This window comes from Salmo salar, chromosome 05, assembly GCF_965601325.2.
Source record: "Salmo salar chromosome 05, fSalSal1, whole genome shotgun sequence".
In the NCBI taxonomy this organism is placed as follows: Eukaryota; Metazoa; Chordata; class Actinopteri; order Salmoniformes; family Salmonidae; genus Salmo; species Salmo salar.
This window is the reverse complement of record NC_138295.1, coordinates 22,750,835-22,768,117: the sequence shown is the minus strand read 5'-3', so window position 1 is coordinate 22,768,117 and position 17,283 is coordinate 22,750,835. Positions and strand designations below refer to the sequence as shown.

At 42.8% G+C, this 17,283-nt stretch overlaps 1 protein-coding gene across 5 annotated transcripts in view; it reads right to left on the bottom strand.

The window, feature by feature from the left end:
* Positions 1-17,283, bottom strand: part of LOC106604462 (ecto-NOX disulfide-thiol exchanger 2) — a 312,275-nt gene that overhangs the window by 206,460 nt on the left and 88,532 nt on the right. For 3 of the 5 annotated variants that reach the window (XM_014199102.3, XM_014199098.3, XM_045717984.2), the window contains one exon: positions 14,524-14,616. In XM_014199102.3, the coding sequence (XP_014054577.1) occupies positions 14,524-14,557 (34 nt within the window). In that variant the 5' untranslated portion in view covers positions 14,558-14,616. Of the gene's footprint in view, positions 1-569; positions 841-5,196; positions 5,251-14,523; positions 14,617-17,283 lie in introns of those variants that run through there. The other 2 variants (XM_014199101.3, XM_082975095.1) reach the window with 2 other exon arrangements.

Here is a 17,283-nt window from a genome sequence, read left to right as displayed (position 1 = left end):
AAGACAGATTTAAAAAGCAACCATGGTCATTAACTAAATGAAACAAGAAAACAGTCTTCGGAAAAACAATAACGGAACTGACCAGTGTTCTATTTCAGAACAGTTACAAAGATCATTTGGGAGGACGCTTGTCAACTTTATTCAAAATGCATTGTAAAAATGAAATCAATAGACATTCTACAAGAAGGGTTACACAATTTAATCTAGCAAGGCCTATATCAATTTGTGAATAAAAATGTTAACGAGGAGTAGTCTTTGTCTCATCAACCCGACTAGGCTCATGAACAGCAGGTAGAATAACAAAGTGACGCAAAGACCTCTACTTGGTCACTGTCGTTATGATGTTCGCATGTTGCTTCCGTCAGTAATATACTTCATGGACCTGCAGTAATCAAATACCTAGTCCTCCTCGAAATTCGTCTACAACAACGTGCATTCATTCATTCTACGATTGAGATAACAGCCATACAGAAGTCGGCAAAACTCCCCAGACATGACAGAGCGAGAGGAGCAGACAAGAGCTGGTATAATGTAATACTGTAACAACATGAACACACGTTAGACCTTACCTCTATACTGCAAGAGAAACATTGTTTACAGTCCGTACAGCAGATGGTGAGCCCTCGTCGCCTACTGCAACGCGAATCGTCAAGAATATAAATCCGTTGGATTGAGAGAAAGGGAGTTTGTTCTCCAATCCGTTTCGCTCTGCAGACTGGGCTGTAGCGCGAGAATGAGGGAGGATCTTGCAGCTCGCAGAGCCTTAAACTCATATAAACCACATTCCCGAATACATGTAACCTACGTTTACAAGTGAACAAAGTATAGCCTGCCAGATGCTACCCGCAAGGGTGTATTACTGAGAGTGCGCTAAGGGCACCAGTGATATGCTCAAGAATATGTCAGTCCCGTTTTCCCACAGCTAACAAAATAATGTAGCCTACAGTTTGTTGGTGTCCGCAAAGGCGGACCAGTTAGAGAGACTCTGCAGGGCCATTGACAAATCATCATGGGTTCTGATATCGATAGGTTTTTTTGTTAGACCAGGAGTATTACATTGTAGAAATCTAAAAGTAGCATTTTTATTATGGAAAAACATGTTCAATTACAATAGTAATCAACCTTGAGTTGCTATAGAAGACTGAGCGAGTGTGTGTAGGGTAGGTTATTTTCTAAATGTAATCAGTTAGTTACCTGTTCAAAATGGTAAATAAGTAACATTTTTGGAGTACAAACTCATTAAGGTAATCTGAGAGGCATTAGAAGACAAACATGAATATTACCAATTTAACGAAATCTATTACAGGATAAATCAATGTTAGAGTTTACATAGCTGGCCATAAATGGATGTTGCATTTTACTGTATGGTTTGGTTATGTAGGCTTCTTCTAATCCATTGCTTTCTACTAGACATGATTAGGCTATGTCTTTACATTAAAAACCAACATCTCAGATTTCCAGTCATCCCAATTCATTTAATACACCTTGATCTTCAAGAATAGAACATGGAAATATAGATTAGCCAAATGAATTTACCAGAGTATAACCCAAAAGCTAAGGATTTACTAGCCTACTCTGTCGTTTATGATTTTGCTGTCATGAAGGACTGATTGGGGTCATGACTTCGAGTTTAAAAATGCTTCTCTCATGGAACGGCATGCTTCAAACACTATCGAAAAGTTCTATTTGCATTTGAAAAATGTATACCATATGCTGCATTTGCTATAGGCTTATTTTCTACGTTTTGTTGGCGACACTTGGATATGTCAATCATTTGCAGCAGTTTAAGTGTGTGTGTGTGTGTGTGTGTGAGCTTGAGCATGTGTCCATTAGGCCTGTGGGCATTTTTCTGAATCAGCACAAATTAGATTGAGCAATAAAAGCCCCACTTCAACTCAGCCATTGGGTTAAAATACACATATGCATTTGTGAACAGCCATCCACAACCAAAACATTATATAACAGGCACAAATAGCAGCAGTTTGATTCACATCAACGCCATGTAGATATCTATAATAAGTGATATCCGTATCGCCCCGTCCACAGGCTACACCACTGCTTTCGTCCTCACCTCCAAGCGTTTGTTCAAGTTGGATAATCTTTGGATGCCGACAGCAGTCGCACCATTAGAAGACATAGCTTGGGTTGTAGCCTAGAAAATGCTTATTCCTGCTCTTTTCCATTTGGTGTGTAATAGTGGTCTCTGACCTGGTCAGACTTGCTCAGGCGGAATAAACGTTAAACTTTGCTGATTTGAATGTCATTGAGAAAAGAGAAAGGCGTCAAATATTTTTTCCCTCAAACATCCTTTCTGAACTATGGAATATGTAATCTGATGACAATATTTTTTCTGGTAACGTAACAGATTCGTTTTTTGTTCAGTAACATGTAATCCATTATTCACACCCTGTGTGTGTTGTGATGGATGGGTTGGTGCTGCTTACATAGAAATACCACTGATTAGCCCATTCATTTATTATAATCTCTGTCAGTACAAGTCATTTTCAGCCTCATCTTCAGCCTTGGGAAGTGCAGTCATACGAAGACAGTACCTTGGAGTGCCAGCTGGGGGCACCACTGTTAGCATACAAAGTTAGGTCATGTGTCATTAACGGTGATGTTCATATGGACTGTGAGCTTCTCCCACCATGCAGTGCAGAAACTCAAGGCCTGATAAATAATGCACCATTATACTGCAGACAACCAAGCAGACTGTGAGCAGTCTAGTGTGATGATTTAATCTCAGTCCTGTGAACCTCTTCACCATGGAGACAGCACTCATATCAAATGAGCCTCAAAGTGTCCCTTTTCTCCGAATGAAACATGTAGTAGGTTGAAGGAAAGGAGCAAACATTCCAAGTCCATTTCTATCTGGGTTGTCGTTTCAAAAAGAAGTCAGAAATCCATACTACATGAACATACACCCCCCCCCCCCTCCCCCGAGGAGTAAAACCATATAAACACATTAGTAATGGAAGATGAGCGTAGAGGGGAGTGGTCTTATCAGAGTTCCACATGGGTCCACTGAAATCAGCGGAAAGATAACGACAATCGTAAAGAGATAGAGTATCATTGAACGTTAATTTGGTCACCTCGGAGAGCCTAGCTTAGTGAAACTAGTCAAACTGGTTCACTAATACCTACATTTGTCTTAATACAGTAAATATCAAAACAACCTAAATAAAATTGGACTGTAGAGGTTAGACTTTATTTGCACGGACTCTTGCTCCGGCTCTATGCACACTCACTGGACTCTACCTACACATACTTCACTGATACTCCAACACACACGATACTGCTACGCTGTTTATCATCTATCCTAATTACCTAGTCACTTTACCCCTACCTACAAGTACCTCTACTTCATACCCCTGCACATTGACTCAGTACCGGTACTCCTTGTATATAGTCGCGTTATTGTATTGTGCTACTATTTCCTTTTTTTAAATTATTATGATTATTATTTTTTTTTTTTTTTAACTCTGCATTGTTAGAAAAGGGCTTGTAAGCATTTCATGGTAAAGTCTACACCCGTTGTATTCAGCGCATGTGACATAAGACTTGATTTGACAAGAATTGGGGTGTCAATCATGGCCTAAAGCCACATCGAAACTGTGTAGAAATTATAAATGGACCAAGATTTATATAATTGATTTACTGTGTCCATCTCTCAAAGACAGAAACAAAAGTTAGAGTCAGGTAGTATTAAAAGTTGCAAAAAGTGTACAGGGGAGTTTTTTTCTCCCTCTCCAGATTTTGATGTCGAAGCAATACTCTATAACCAATTCAATAACCAATTTCACTGCAGCTCTCCGGACCTCAGTGATCACCAAATGTGGCCCCGAGCACAACTTGTTTGACACCCCTCGTCTACAAAGTTTGAGATGAAAAATAAGTGTCTGAGAAATGTTTGATGGGTCAAACAATATTATCTTCAACAGCCTGTCTGCACTTCCAAAAACAAATTTCAAAGCCCACAGCCCATACACAAGAACTGTCAAACGGATTCCAAAGTGGAAACGAACGAGGCAAAGACTGTGTACATGAGCATGGAAACATTCCCAGCATTGATTTTTAAACAACCTTAACCAATTAGAGAAATAAATGAGGCGTCTGTTGTTAGCGGAGCAGTAATGTTGCCTGCTCAATCTGCAGAGTCATTTCCTGCATATAGAAATTGTATGGTTACAGTCAGTAGTAGCCCTTTCAGTATGGTTGTATGTCACAGCAACAAAAAGTAATTAGAGCCAAAACTCAATGTATAAACAAATTCTAAAGATGAAATGTTAAGAGTCAAATTGGTGAATGGCAAGTGACTCATCATCCATATTAAAGGGTGTAAATATGACTATAATAAGTTGTATTATGCCTTCAGAATCATAAGGAGAATGTACTGGAAGGAACAAAGGAAGATGTGGTATTGAGTTCAGTTGACAGTTTTAAAGGACAGCCAAATCTGTTGAGCCCCTTGACCCAAAGCTATTTTAAAATCTGACATTAACTAGCTTTGTCTGATGGTCCAGGATCATGGATCCTTAAATAGAAGCCCACTACTTGGACTCAATCAGCAGGAGTGTTACTGAAACTGTTTTATGACAGGTCACAGTATGGTAAGATCTAAAAAGTAGCTGCATTGGATGGAGCTGCTGAAACACTCATTCAGACAGCCCCTTTTTCTGTGTCCTCGTTTTTAGCCACAACAGACTGGTCATAAATAAACTAAATGCTTCCCAGACAGAACTAAATTAATTCTGTCACCAAATAGAAAATGAAAGAGTTGGCGCTCTTATTCAGTTTCTTTCTCCCTAGGCCTAAGGGACAGTATTTCTGCTTATCCGTTTTTCAAACCGTGATGTTCTTTCAAAGGCTTTCTTGGTTCAAGTGCATTTAAATCAAATACTAAATTTGCCTTTTTGCTACAACAGATTAAATACAAATCTTCATTGGTTTTTATGGTTAGCATTGTACATTAGTGATCATCTTAAGCCAAATGAACTGGGTGGCTTGAAAGAGGGGTATGATAAATCAAAGTCACTTTGCTGGAACATTACCAATCCCCCAAAAAATGTGGGGGAAAAAGACACTGCCATGACAAAAAAAAAAAAGATTTTGTGAGCCAACTCTTCAACCACTGGGTCATAAATCTAATTAGAAATCACAGAGCGCAACGAGATATCAGCCAGTCCATATCCGTACCTCATCGTTGAGCTGGAAAATCAGCCAGAGTTGATCACCTCGTCTAAGAGACACCTGTTGAACAATAAGTAACTTGTTTAGTTAAGATGGAGATATTTTGTCTCATTATTGAAGATGTTCAGAGCATAAGACGAACTCAAATCAAATCAAACTTTATTAGTCACATGCGCCTCTGACAGTGCAGTTTCAAAAAAATCTGGATAAGAATAAGAGTTAAAAGTAACAAGTAATTAAAGAGGAGCAGTAAAAATAAAAACAATTACACACACACACACACACACACACACACACACACACACACACACACACACACACACACACACACACACACACACACACACACACACACACACACACACACACGAGGGTGCCGGTACAGAGTCAATGTGCGGGGGCACCGGTTAGTTGAAGTAGTATGTACATGTAGGTTGAGTTAATTAAAGTGACTATACATAGATTACAACAGAGAGTGGTGTGGAGAGGGGAGGGGGGCAATGTGAATAGTCTGGGTAGGCATTTGACAAGATGTTCAGGACTCTTATGGCTTGGGGGTAGAAGCTGTTTAGAAGCCTCTTGGTCCTAGACTTGGCGCTCTGGTACCACTTGCCGTGTGGGAGCAGTGAGAACAGTCTATGACTAGGGTGGCTGGAGTCTTGCACAATTTTTAGGGCCTTCCTCTGACACAGCCTGGTATAGAGGTCCTGGATGGCAGGAAGCTTGGCCCCAGTGACGTACTGGGCCGTTCGCACAACCCTCTGTAGTGCCTTGCGGTTGGAGGCCGAGCAGTTGCCATACCAGGCAGTGATGCAACCAGTCAAAATGCTCTCGATGGTGCAGCTGGAGAACCTTTTGAGGATCTGAGGACCCATGACAAATCTTTTCAGTCTCCTGAGGGGGAATAGGTTTTGTCATGCCCGCTTCACTACTGTCATGGTGTGCTTGGACCATGTTAGTTTGTTGGTGATGTGGACACCAAGGAACATGAAGCTCTCAACCTGCTCCACTGCAGCCCAGTCGATGAGAATGGGGGCGTGCTCGGTCCTTTTTTTCCCGGTAGTCCACAATCATCTCCTTTGTCTTGACCATGTTGAGGGAGAGGTTGTTATCCTGGCACCACCTGGCCAGGTCTCTGACCTCCTCCCTACAGGCTCTCATTGTTGTCGGTGATCAGGCCTACCACTGTATGGTCATCTGCAAACTTAATGATGATGTTGGAGTCGTGCCTGGCCGTGCAGTCATGAGTGAACAGGAACAGGGAGTACAGGAGAGGGCTGAGCACGCACCCCTGAGGGGTCCCTGTGTTGAGGATCAGCGTGGCGGATGTGTTGCCACCTACCCTTACCACCTGGGGACAGCCCGTCAGGAAGTCCAGGATCCAGTTGCAGAGGGGGGTGTTTAGTCCCAGGGACCTTAGCTTATTGCTGAGCTTTGTGGGCACTATGGTGTTGAACACTGAGCTGTAGTCAATGAATAGCATTCTCACATAGGTGTTCCTTTTGTCCTGGTGGGAAAGGGCAGTGTGGAGTGCAGTAGAGACTGCATCATCTGTGGATCTGTAGGGCGGTATGCAAATTGGAGTGGGTCTAGGGTTTCCGTGTGATGGTGTTGATGTGAGCCATGACCAGCCTTTCAAAGCCCTTCATGGCTACAGACGTGAGTGCTACGTGTCAGTAGTCATTTAGGCAGGTTACCTTAGTGTTCTTTGGCACTGGCACTATGGTGGTATGACAGACCCGGACAGGGTGAGGTTGAAAATGTCAGTGAAGACACTTGCTAGTTGGTCAGCGCATTGTCGTAGTACACGTTCTGGTAATCCGTCTGGCCCTGCGGCCTTGTGAATGTTGACCTGTCTTACATCGGCTGCGGAGATCGTGATCACACAGTCTTCCGGTACAGCTGGTGCTCTCATGCATGTTTCAGTGTTATTTGCCTCGAAGCGAGCATAGAAGTAGTTTAGCACGTCCAGTATGCTCGTGTCACTGGACAGCTCTTGGCTGTGCTTCCCTTTGTTGTCTGTATTGGTTTGCAGGCCCTGCCACATCCAACAAGCGTCAGAGCTGGTGCAGTACAACTCCATCTTAGTCCTGTATTGACACATTGCCTGTTTGATGGGTCGTCGGAGGGCATAGCAGGATTTCTTATAAGCTTCCGGGTTAGAGTCCCGCTCCTTGAAAGCGGCAGCTCTAGCCTTTAGCTCAGTGCGGATGCTGCCTGTAATCCATGGTTTATGGTTGGGGTATGTATGTATGGTCACTGTGGGGATGACGTCATCGATGCACTTATTGATGAAGCCAATGACAGATGTGGTGTACTCCTCAATGCCATTGGAGGAATAACGGAACATATTCCAGTCTGTACTAGCAAAACAGTCCTGTAGTTTAGCATCTGCTTCAAATGAACACTTTTTTTATTGATCTAGTCACTGGTGCTTCCTCAAATTTTTGCTTGTAAGCAGGAATCAGGAGGATAGAATTATGGTCAGATTTGCCAAATGGAGGGCGAGGGAGAGATTTGTATGCATCTCTGTGTGTGGAGTATAGGTGGTCCAGAGTTCTTTTCCCTCTGGTTGCACATTTAACATGTTGATAGAAAGTAGGTAAAACGGATTTAAGTTTCCCTGCATTAAAGTCCTCGGCTACTAGGCGCACCGCCTGTGGGTGAGCGTTTTCTTATTTGCTTATGGCGGAATACAGCTCTTGCAATGCTATCACATTGCCAGCCTCCGACTGTGGTGGCATGTAAACAGCTACAAAGAATATAGATGAAAACTCTGTGGCTAGGTAATGTGGTCTGCAGCTGATCATGAGAAACTCTACCTCAGGCAAGCAGTAGCTGGAGACTTCCTTAGATATCGTGCACCAACTGTTTTTTTTACAAAAATACATAGACCGGCGCCCCTTGTCTTACCAGAAGCCGCTGTTCTATCCTGCCGGTACATCGTATAACCAGCCAGCTGTATGCTGATAGTGTCATCGTTCAGCCACGACTCCGTGGAGCATAAGACGTTACCATTTTTAATGTCCCGTTGGTAGTTCAATATTCCCAATAAGTCGTCCATTTCATTGTCGAACGATTGCATGTTTGCGAGCAGAATTGAGGGGAGTGGGGGTTTATTTGATCAACTCCTACTCCTTAGAAGGCAGCCCGCCCTCCGGCCTCTCTTTCTCCGCCTTCTCTTCAACTAACGTCTAAAAGGGTTGATACATTTTTAACCGCGTCTTATTCAAACATTTTCTCTATTTCCCTCTTGACTTTGACTTTTTTTTTTTATCTCTCAAAGAAAACGGTTCCTGGGGTATGGATTCAAAGATGTCTCCAATAGATACTGTGCAGCTCTAATGTGGTCCCTCTGTAAATGTTGAACCATCACACAGAGAGAAGCTGTAAATCACAGAAGGTTCGGTTTCTCCTCAGGCCTTTATATCCCCTCTCAGTAGATTGTAAATCGGATGCCTTGTGTTATACTGTAAAGTCTGCATTTAACGATTCCAAAATTGATGATGCCCCTTGCACACAGTGGAATCAGAAGAGTAGATAGTGTAGAATGCTATACTAATATGCCCTTTCCAATCAAACAGATGTGTCAGATCACTGCTCTGCAAAGCTTTCAGAGTGGATGATATTTGAAGGTTCTGCTCACCAGAAAGCCTGCCAGAGTTTAAAGGACTGCGCTGGTATTTGGTGTCCTCCATTTTGAGATCAATGAAACGTACCATTATAGCTCAGACCGGGAGGGGAAAATGTCAGATCTAACGATTCATAGTGTTTCATTAGCTCCACTGCCCTTTGTGGATGGAGAGACTGCCCATCGATCTGAACCAGAGCTAAGGATGGAGCCCTCCCTTCTTTCACTACTTCCTCTGTCCGTCTATTTCTTTCTCACTACCCATCCTTCCTTTGGACCCTGTATCACACTCTCCCTCCTCTCTTTTCCTCCTCTCTGTTTCCCACCCTCACCCTCTCGTTGAGTGCTGATTAGTAGATTATCACCTCATTAAGTCAGCGTCTCCACTGACCAGATTGTGTTATTCCTGATGGAATACTTGGTATATGCACTCTGGGAGGAGAGAGGGACCATGGAAAAGACACTGGGGCTGTGGAGTTTTGTGTTCCAGAACCTTCTGCTGAAATCACATTTTTCTGGGGTGAGAACGGGGGAGGTGGAAGCCTTGGCAACATTCTGTAAATTGGATTAAGTGAAAGATATAGAGGCAAGCTGATCTCCAGGAAGTCCCCACCAGCATGAATATTGATGGTAGCAGGTTTCATAAAGAGTGCAGAATACCTCTTTACCTCAGTCTATAGCTAAACCCCAGTCAACAGCAGGGGCTCCCCACCATCAGTCCACACTGGTCATGGTGCTGAAATTCACCATCCAAACACACCATTGACCAAAAAACTGAAGAGAGAGGAAGTGGAATATAATTATTTGTGTTTGTGCAACACAGTACGCAGACTGGAGTGCAGCAAGTCCTCTATTACACAATCACAAGTGGTGCATCAGAACAAGTGGGTATTATAATGCATTTTGGCAGCAGAGAAGTGCAGCTAGCTGTGGTCCAGGAACCAAATGTGCCATCTGCCCAGATGAGCATCAGAAACTCTGGCCCCAAAACAACAACATTAATAGCGTCTGCTTGGTGAATCAGACTCAAGGTCAAGTGTTGAAAACTCTCAGCAGAACTGACAAACTGTTTCATAACCAGGGGCTCAGCCCTGAAGACCAGGGGCTGACAGGGGGACACGCATATCATTGTATTTGCGGCACTGAGAAAAACATAGCCTTTTCAAAAATAATTTCCTGCTATTCTACTTAATTTTACATGACAATAATATTTTTGAATACCATGCAAGTGACAAGATACTGGGATCAATAACACCAACGACCCAGGTCTTAAATGCAACCACTAGCATAGGCCAATGAAGAGTGTATACACAGATTGTAGGCCTACAACGAGGAAATTGTAGTCCACTAACTTTACAGTTGCACTCATTTAACTTCACTAGGGTAGGGGGCAGCATTCGGAATTTTGGATGAAAATTGTGCCCAAATTAAACTGCCTGCTACTCAGGCCCAGAAGCTAGGATATGCATATAACTGGTAGATTTGGATAGAAACTGTTAAAATAACAACAAAACTGTTAAAATAATGTCTGTGAGTATAACAGAACTGATATGGCAGGCGAAAACCCGAGGAAAATCCATCCAGGAAGTGCTATTATTTTGAAAGGCTGTTTTTTCCATTGAAAGCCTATCCACCATACAAAGACTTAGGACCCAGTTCACGATCTCTATGGCTTCTTCTACATGTGGCCAGTCTTTAGGCATTGTTTCAGGCTTTTACTCTGAAAAATGAGGGAGATACAGCACTTTCAACGAGTGGACAGTGGAAGTTTCCAGACATGAGTCCAGCGCGTGATCGGGAGCGCGCCTTTCTTGTTTCTCCTTTTCTATTGACTAAGCTTTTGTCAGGTTGAAATATTATAGATTATTTATGACAAAAACATTGTTTGACATGTTTCTACAAACTTTTATTGTACTTTTTTGACTTTTCGTCTGGATGTTGAGAGTGCGCTTTGTGCCTTTGGATTACTGAACTAAACGCACCAACAAAAAGGAGGTTTTTGGACATAAAGAGGGACATTATCGAACGAAACGAACATTTATTGTGTAACATGGAGTCCTGGGAGTGCCACCAGATGAAGATCAAAGGTTAGTGATCGCCATTTCTGATTTTGTGAGTCCTCTCCTTAGCTGTAAAATGTCTGTATGGTTTCTTGTGGCTAGGTGCTGTCCTAACATAATCGCATGGTGTGCTTTCGCCGTAAAGCCTTTTTGAAATCGGACACTGTGGTTGGATTAACAAGAAGTTTATCTTTAAAATGGTGTATAAGACTTGTATGTTTGAGGAATTTTAATTATGGGATTTCTGTTGTTTGAATTTGGCGCCCTGCATTTTCACTGGCTGTTGTCGAGGCGGGACGCTAGCGTCCCAATGATACCAGAGAGGTTAAGCAAGGTCCTGGTGACCTTGTTCTCATCTCAGACAGAGCATTCTAATTCCAGTCACAACTTGAGGAAACTATTAAGTCAATGCATATCCAGCCCACCACCACCACCTGCCCTGCACCTGACACTCACCAATTAAGAGGATGTAGTTTGTATTTATTAGGGATCCCCATTAGCAGCTACTCTTCCTGGGGTCCAAACATATTAAAGCACTTACATTACATATAAAACAAAAGATAAGAGTACATCTTATAACTTTACACCACTACATGTCTACAATACAAAATGTTCAATACCACCATACAACAATACCACAATGTACTGTTATGTACATGTCTGTACCTTTTGTGTGTCTTCACAGTAGCCGTTGTTCCATAAGGTGTATTTTTACCTGCTTTTTAAATCTGATTCTACAGCTTGTCAACACCTCTTACAAAAACAAGTAGTGATGAAGTCAATCTCTCTTCCACTTGAGCCATGAGAGACTGACATGCATGTCATTAATGTTAGCTCTGCAAGGACTTTTAGGGGCCAGCCGTGCTGCTGCTCTGAGACAACTGCAATTTTCCTAAGTCCCTCTTTGTGGCACCTGACCACACTACTGAACAGTAATCTAGGTGCGACAAAACTAGGGCCTGCAGGACCTGCCTTGTTAAGGCAGAGCAGAGCTTTATCATGGACAGACTTCTCCCCATCTTAGCTACTGTTGTATCAATATATGTTTTGACCATGACAGTTTTCAATCCAGAGTTACTCCAAGCAGTTTAGTGACTTCAATTAGCGCAATTTACACATTATTCATTACAAGATGCAGTTGAGGTTTAGTGAATGATTTGTCACAAATACAATGCTTTTAGTTTTGGAAATATTTAGGACTAACTTATTCCTTGCTACCCATTCCGAAACTAACTGCAGCTCTTTGTTAAGCGTTGCAGTCATTTCAGTTGCTGTAGTAGCTGACGTGTATAGTGTTGAGTCATCTGCATACAATAGACACACTTTACTCAAAGCCAGAGGCATGTCGTTAGTAAAGATTAAGGGGCCTAAACAGCTACCGTGGTCTTTAGCTTCCCTCCAGGCCTGAGGGTACACACTTTCTAGTAGGCTTAAATTGAAGATGGGCAAATAGGAGTGGCAATATGGCATACTATTATCTTCAGTAATTTTCCATCCAGATTGTCAGACCCCGGTGCCTTGTCATTGTTGATAGACAACAATACTTTTTTCACCTCTTCCACACTGACTTTACGGAATTCAAAAGTACAATTGTCTTTCATAATTTGGTCAGATATACTTGGACGTGTAATGTCAGCATTTGTTGCTGACATGTCATACTTAAGTTCGCTTATCTTACCAATGAAAAACTCATTAAAGTAGTTGGCAATATCAGTGAGTTGTGATGAATGAGCCATCTGATTCAATGAATGATGGAGCCGAGTTTGCCTTTTTCCCCCCAACATTTCATTTAAGGTGCTCCAAAGCTTTTTATTATCATTCATTTTTGTTTAATAGTATAGATTCTTTTTTATTTTATTTAGTTTAGTCAAATGATTTCTTAATTTGCAGTATGTTTGCCAATCAAGCTGGGCAGCCAGACTCATTTGCCATACCATTTGTCTCATCCACCTCACCCATACAATTTTTCAATTCCTCATCAATCCAAGGGGATTCAACAGTTTTTACAGTCATTTTCTTAATGGGTGCGTTGCTTATTAGTAACTGGAAAAAGCAATTAAATAAATGTGTCAAGTGCAGTGTCTGGTTGATCCTCATTACACACCATAGACCAGCAAATATTCTTTACATCAACATATGAATCACTACAAAACTTAGACACTATATTAGGCACAGCCTTTGTTTTTTCTTGATATGGCTACTATATTGTGATCACAGTGGTAAGCCCTGAACTTCATACCTCTACTGTTCTTCCTTTAATGGTGCCTGTGGCTATGCCGTCAAAGGCCACTGAGAGGACAAGGTTCTCTAGCTCCAGTTAGTAAGCACAGAGACGTGACGTTGGTGGATGCCAAAAAAACAGACAGACAAACAGAGGCCAGTTAGAGATTAAATATATATCAGAGAGTAGCAGTGCTGAGGGAAGATATACTACCACACACTGATGGACTACAAAAATGCTGTAGCGAGACGACAGAAAGAGGGATAGAGGATGAGAGTGGGATATTGATAGAGATCAGACCGCTGTAGGCTGAGGCAGAGTGTAGAGGACGAGAAGAGAGAGGAAAAAGAGAACATCACCAGAGACTGGAGATACAATGCCTTTAGAGGCCAGACACCAGACTGTACATTCATTATCACCTGACCAACCTGTGCACCACACTGTGTGAACATAATAGGAGTTGACACACTCATCTACCAAAGCCCGGCAAGAGAAGAGACACTTTCATTCCCTCTCCCCATGCTCTCACACCACCAGGGAATACAATTAGCACCTGGCAAATGCCGGTAGATTTAGGTATTGGCGGGTAAGAATGTCTATTTCACCAGCCACGTTGGCAGGTGGTTAATTTGCAGGACTCTAGTGTGAGCATTACATTCCTGAATAAAAATAGTCAAAAGTGAAGTATAAGCACATGTGGAGTTAGAAAAATGCTGCATGAGCTGTTTACAAAGTATTTCTGCTGTTTTGTTTCATTGCTGCTAATTACATTAATAAACACTAATCCTATATCCCACTTTGCACAGCAACACAGCCTGGCAGGGGAGCTGAGCGCACAGACTTTAGTGCTGATATTCATTTTTGGAGGCGCTGCGCACAGGCATAAAATATGGTCTAATTTACTCGAAAGTCTCATGTTTCTTGGCTATTTACATAGTTTTTTTCACAAACTCGGTTGTTTTTCGACGTTAGTTTGAGTCTGCTGCTTCAACTGATAGCAAAAAGATACCCTAGTCAGACCACAAATCTCAGACACGTGACAGGACTCCAGTGGCCCTGTTGCCATGGTAACCAGAGCCAGAGTAAAAGGGGGGGGGGTTAGCTCCAGGGGGGGTTGGGCAGAGCCAGTGTAATAGTGGGGGTAGCTCCAGGGGTGTTGGGCAGAGCCAGTGTAATAGTGGGGGTAGCTCCAGGGGGGGTGGGCAGCAGAGAGGAGGCTCTACTGGATAGAAAGAAACCTCCACTAGGGGACAAATACAGTCTTATCAGGTGTGCAGCAGGAATGTTGGCAGTAAATCCCCTTAAGAGCCATGAAATCTGGACACTGCACCTGAGAACGCCTCCGGGGCTGCGGTGTGTATGCACCCCTCCAGACTCTCTTTCCACATGCAAACTCGAACACAGACACACTGAGCTCTTACCTGCTGCTCGTCCTGATCTGTAGTCCTTGTACATTATGGCGTTGTGGTGGCACTTCCTCTGATCTCAGCTCCTCTGGTCTCTCAGCGATGCTCCTGTGAAGAAACAGCAACAACAATGGCCCCATGATTCTCTGTTCATTCTCTTTAGATCCATGCTGTTCAAGAGAGCACTGATATACCATAACAGGATCTCAGCTCATCATTTCTGTGGCTGGTTCAAGGACACCAAGAGGACTGGGTAATAAGACACCAAGAGGACTGGGTAATAAGGGCCACAATAAAGGTGCTTTGTCTTAAGTAGAGAAAGATGATAACTAAAGGAGGATGTCACTGTGCTTCTCTGATAGGCATGGCTCTTCTGCTTTGTAGAGGAGACACTCATCTGAACCAGAAACAGCTGTGGATCAGGAGGGTCCCAGTGACTGTAGAATTTACACTCAGCCTTATATATAAATATGTTTTTAAAGGTGATATATATAATATATATATTTCACCTTTATTTAACCAGGTAGGCTAGTTGAGAGCAAGTTCTCATTTACAACTGCGACCTGGCCAAGATAAAGCAGTGCGACACAAACAGAGTTACACATGGAATAAACAAACGTACAGTCAATAACACAATAGAAAAATCTATATACAGTGTGTGCAAATGTAGTAAGATTAGGGAGGTAAGGCAATAAATAGGTCATAGTGACGAAATAATTACAATTTAGCAATTAAACACGAGTGATAGATGTGCAGAAGATGAATGTGCAAGTAGAGATACTGGGGTGTAAAGGAGCAAAAATAAATAACAGTATGGGGATGAGGTAGTTGGATGGGCTATTTACAGATGGGCCATCTACAGGTATAGTGATCTGTGAGTTGCTCTGACAGCTGATGCTTAAAGTTAGTGAGGGAGATATGACTCTCCAGCTTCAGTGATTTTTGCAATTCGTTCCAGTCATTTGCAGCAGAGAACTGGAAGGAGAGGCGGCCAATGGAGGAATTGGCATTGGTGATGACCAGTGAAATATACCTGCTGGAGCGCGTGCTATGGGTGGGTGCTGCTATGGTGACCAGTGAGCTTAGATAAGGCGGAGCTTTATCTAGCAAAGACTTATAGATGACCTGGAGCCAGTGGGTTTGGCGACGAATATGAAGTGAGGTCCAGCCAACGAGATCACACAGGTCTCAGTGGTGGGTAGTATATGGGGCTTTAGTGACAAAATGGATGGCACTGTGATAGACTGCATCTAATTTGCTGAGCAGAGTGTTGGAGGCTATTTTGTAAATGACATCGAAGTCAAGGATCGGCAGGATAGTCAGTTTTACGAGGGTATGTTTGGCAGCATGAGTGAAGTATGCTTTGTTGCGAAATAGGAAGCCGATTCTAGATTTTTTTTATTTTGGATTGGAGATGCTTAATGTGAGTCTGGAAGTAGAGTTTACAGTCTAACCAGACACCTAGGTATTTGAAGTTGTCCACATACTCTAAGTTAGAACCGTCCAGAGTAGTGATGCTGGACGGGCGGGCGGGTGCTGGCAGCGACCGGTTGAAGAGCATGCATTTAGTTTTACTAGCATTTAAGAGCAGTTGGAGGCCACGGAAGGAGAGTTGTATGGTATTGAAGCTCGTCTGGAGGGGACACCATGGAGGAATACACAAAAACACAAAGCTGCCAGAGACCGACGCACAGAGAATACTCACTGTGATGTATTATAATAGACTGAAAGAGGCCCTAAGGGTATCGTGATGACCAGAGTAATTGGCTTTCTCCTGCTATGACAATCTGCATCAGTCATTCCATGATGCCAACACACTCAGGCCACTGTAAAGGTCACAGAGATCCCCAAAGCTTCCTCTACTACTCACAAGCACTCCTGAACAACAAAGGCTTTATTCTGCCTCAGGGAATTTCTCCTGCCTGTTACCTCATATTTCTGTGTCTGACTTTGTATTGAATGCTTGTGCATGTACACTGAGTATAGAAAACATTTCTCTTTCCATGACAGACAGACCATGAGGACGTTATGATCCCTTACTGATGTCACCTGTTAAATCCACTTCAACCCGTGTTGATGAAGGGGAGAAGAAATGTTAAAGGATTTTTAAGCCTTGAGACATGGATTGTGTTGTGTCATTAAGAAAGTGAATGGGAAAGACAAAACATTTAAGTGCCTTTGAACAGGGTTTGGTATTAGGTGCCAGGAGCACTGGTTTGAGTGTGTCAAGAACTACAACACTGCATTGGAGGCAACATGGGCCAGGATCCCTAAGGCTTGACACCTTGTAGAGTCCATGCCACAACGAATTGATGCTGTTCTGAGGTCAAAGGGGGGTGCAACTCAATATTTGGAAGGTGTTCCTAATGTTTTATACACTCAATGTATACTTGAATCAAAATATTAACTTCTATAACGTATTGCAGGTGACAGTCCTTGAACTTGGACCCAAGAAGACCTCTCAACAAGTCTTGTGACCATATATTGTAATCAAGGACTTTTTAATAATTTGTCACTGACAGCCAGTTACCAGAGTTAGCGGAGGCTTTGGTTTTACTTTCCTTCTACTTGAAATGCCAAGCGACTGTTTCCCTTAGGAGGATAGAACACAGAGGGGTGGAGGGAGCAGGTGTTCTTGTGACCTGCTCCCTCCACCCCTCCTGAGATTTCATCCCTCCCCTCCACCCCTCTGATTCCATCCCTCCATCACTGACCTGCTTCTCCAACACCATTCCTCTCACCTGCTCCCTCCACCCCTCTTCCACTCCCTCCTTC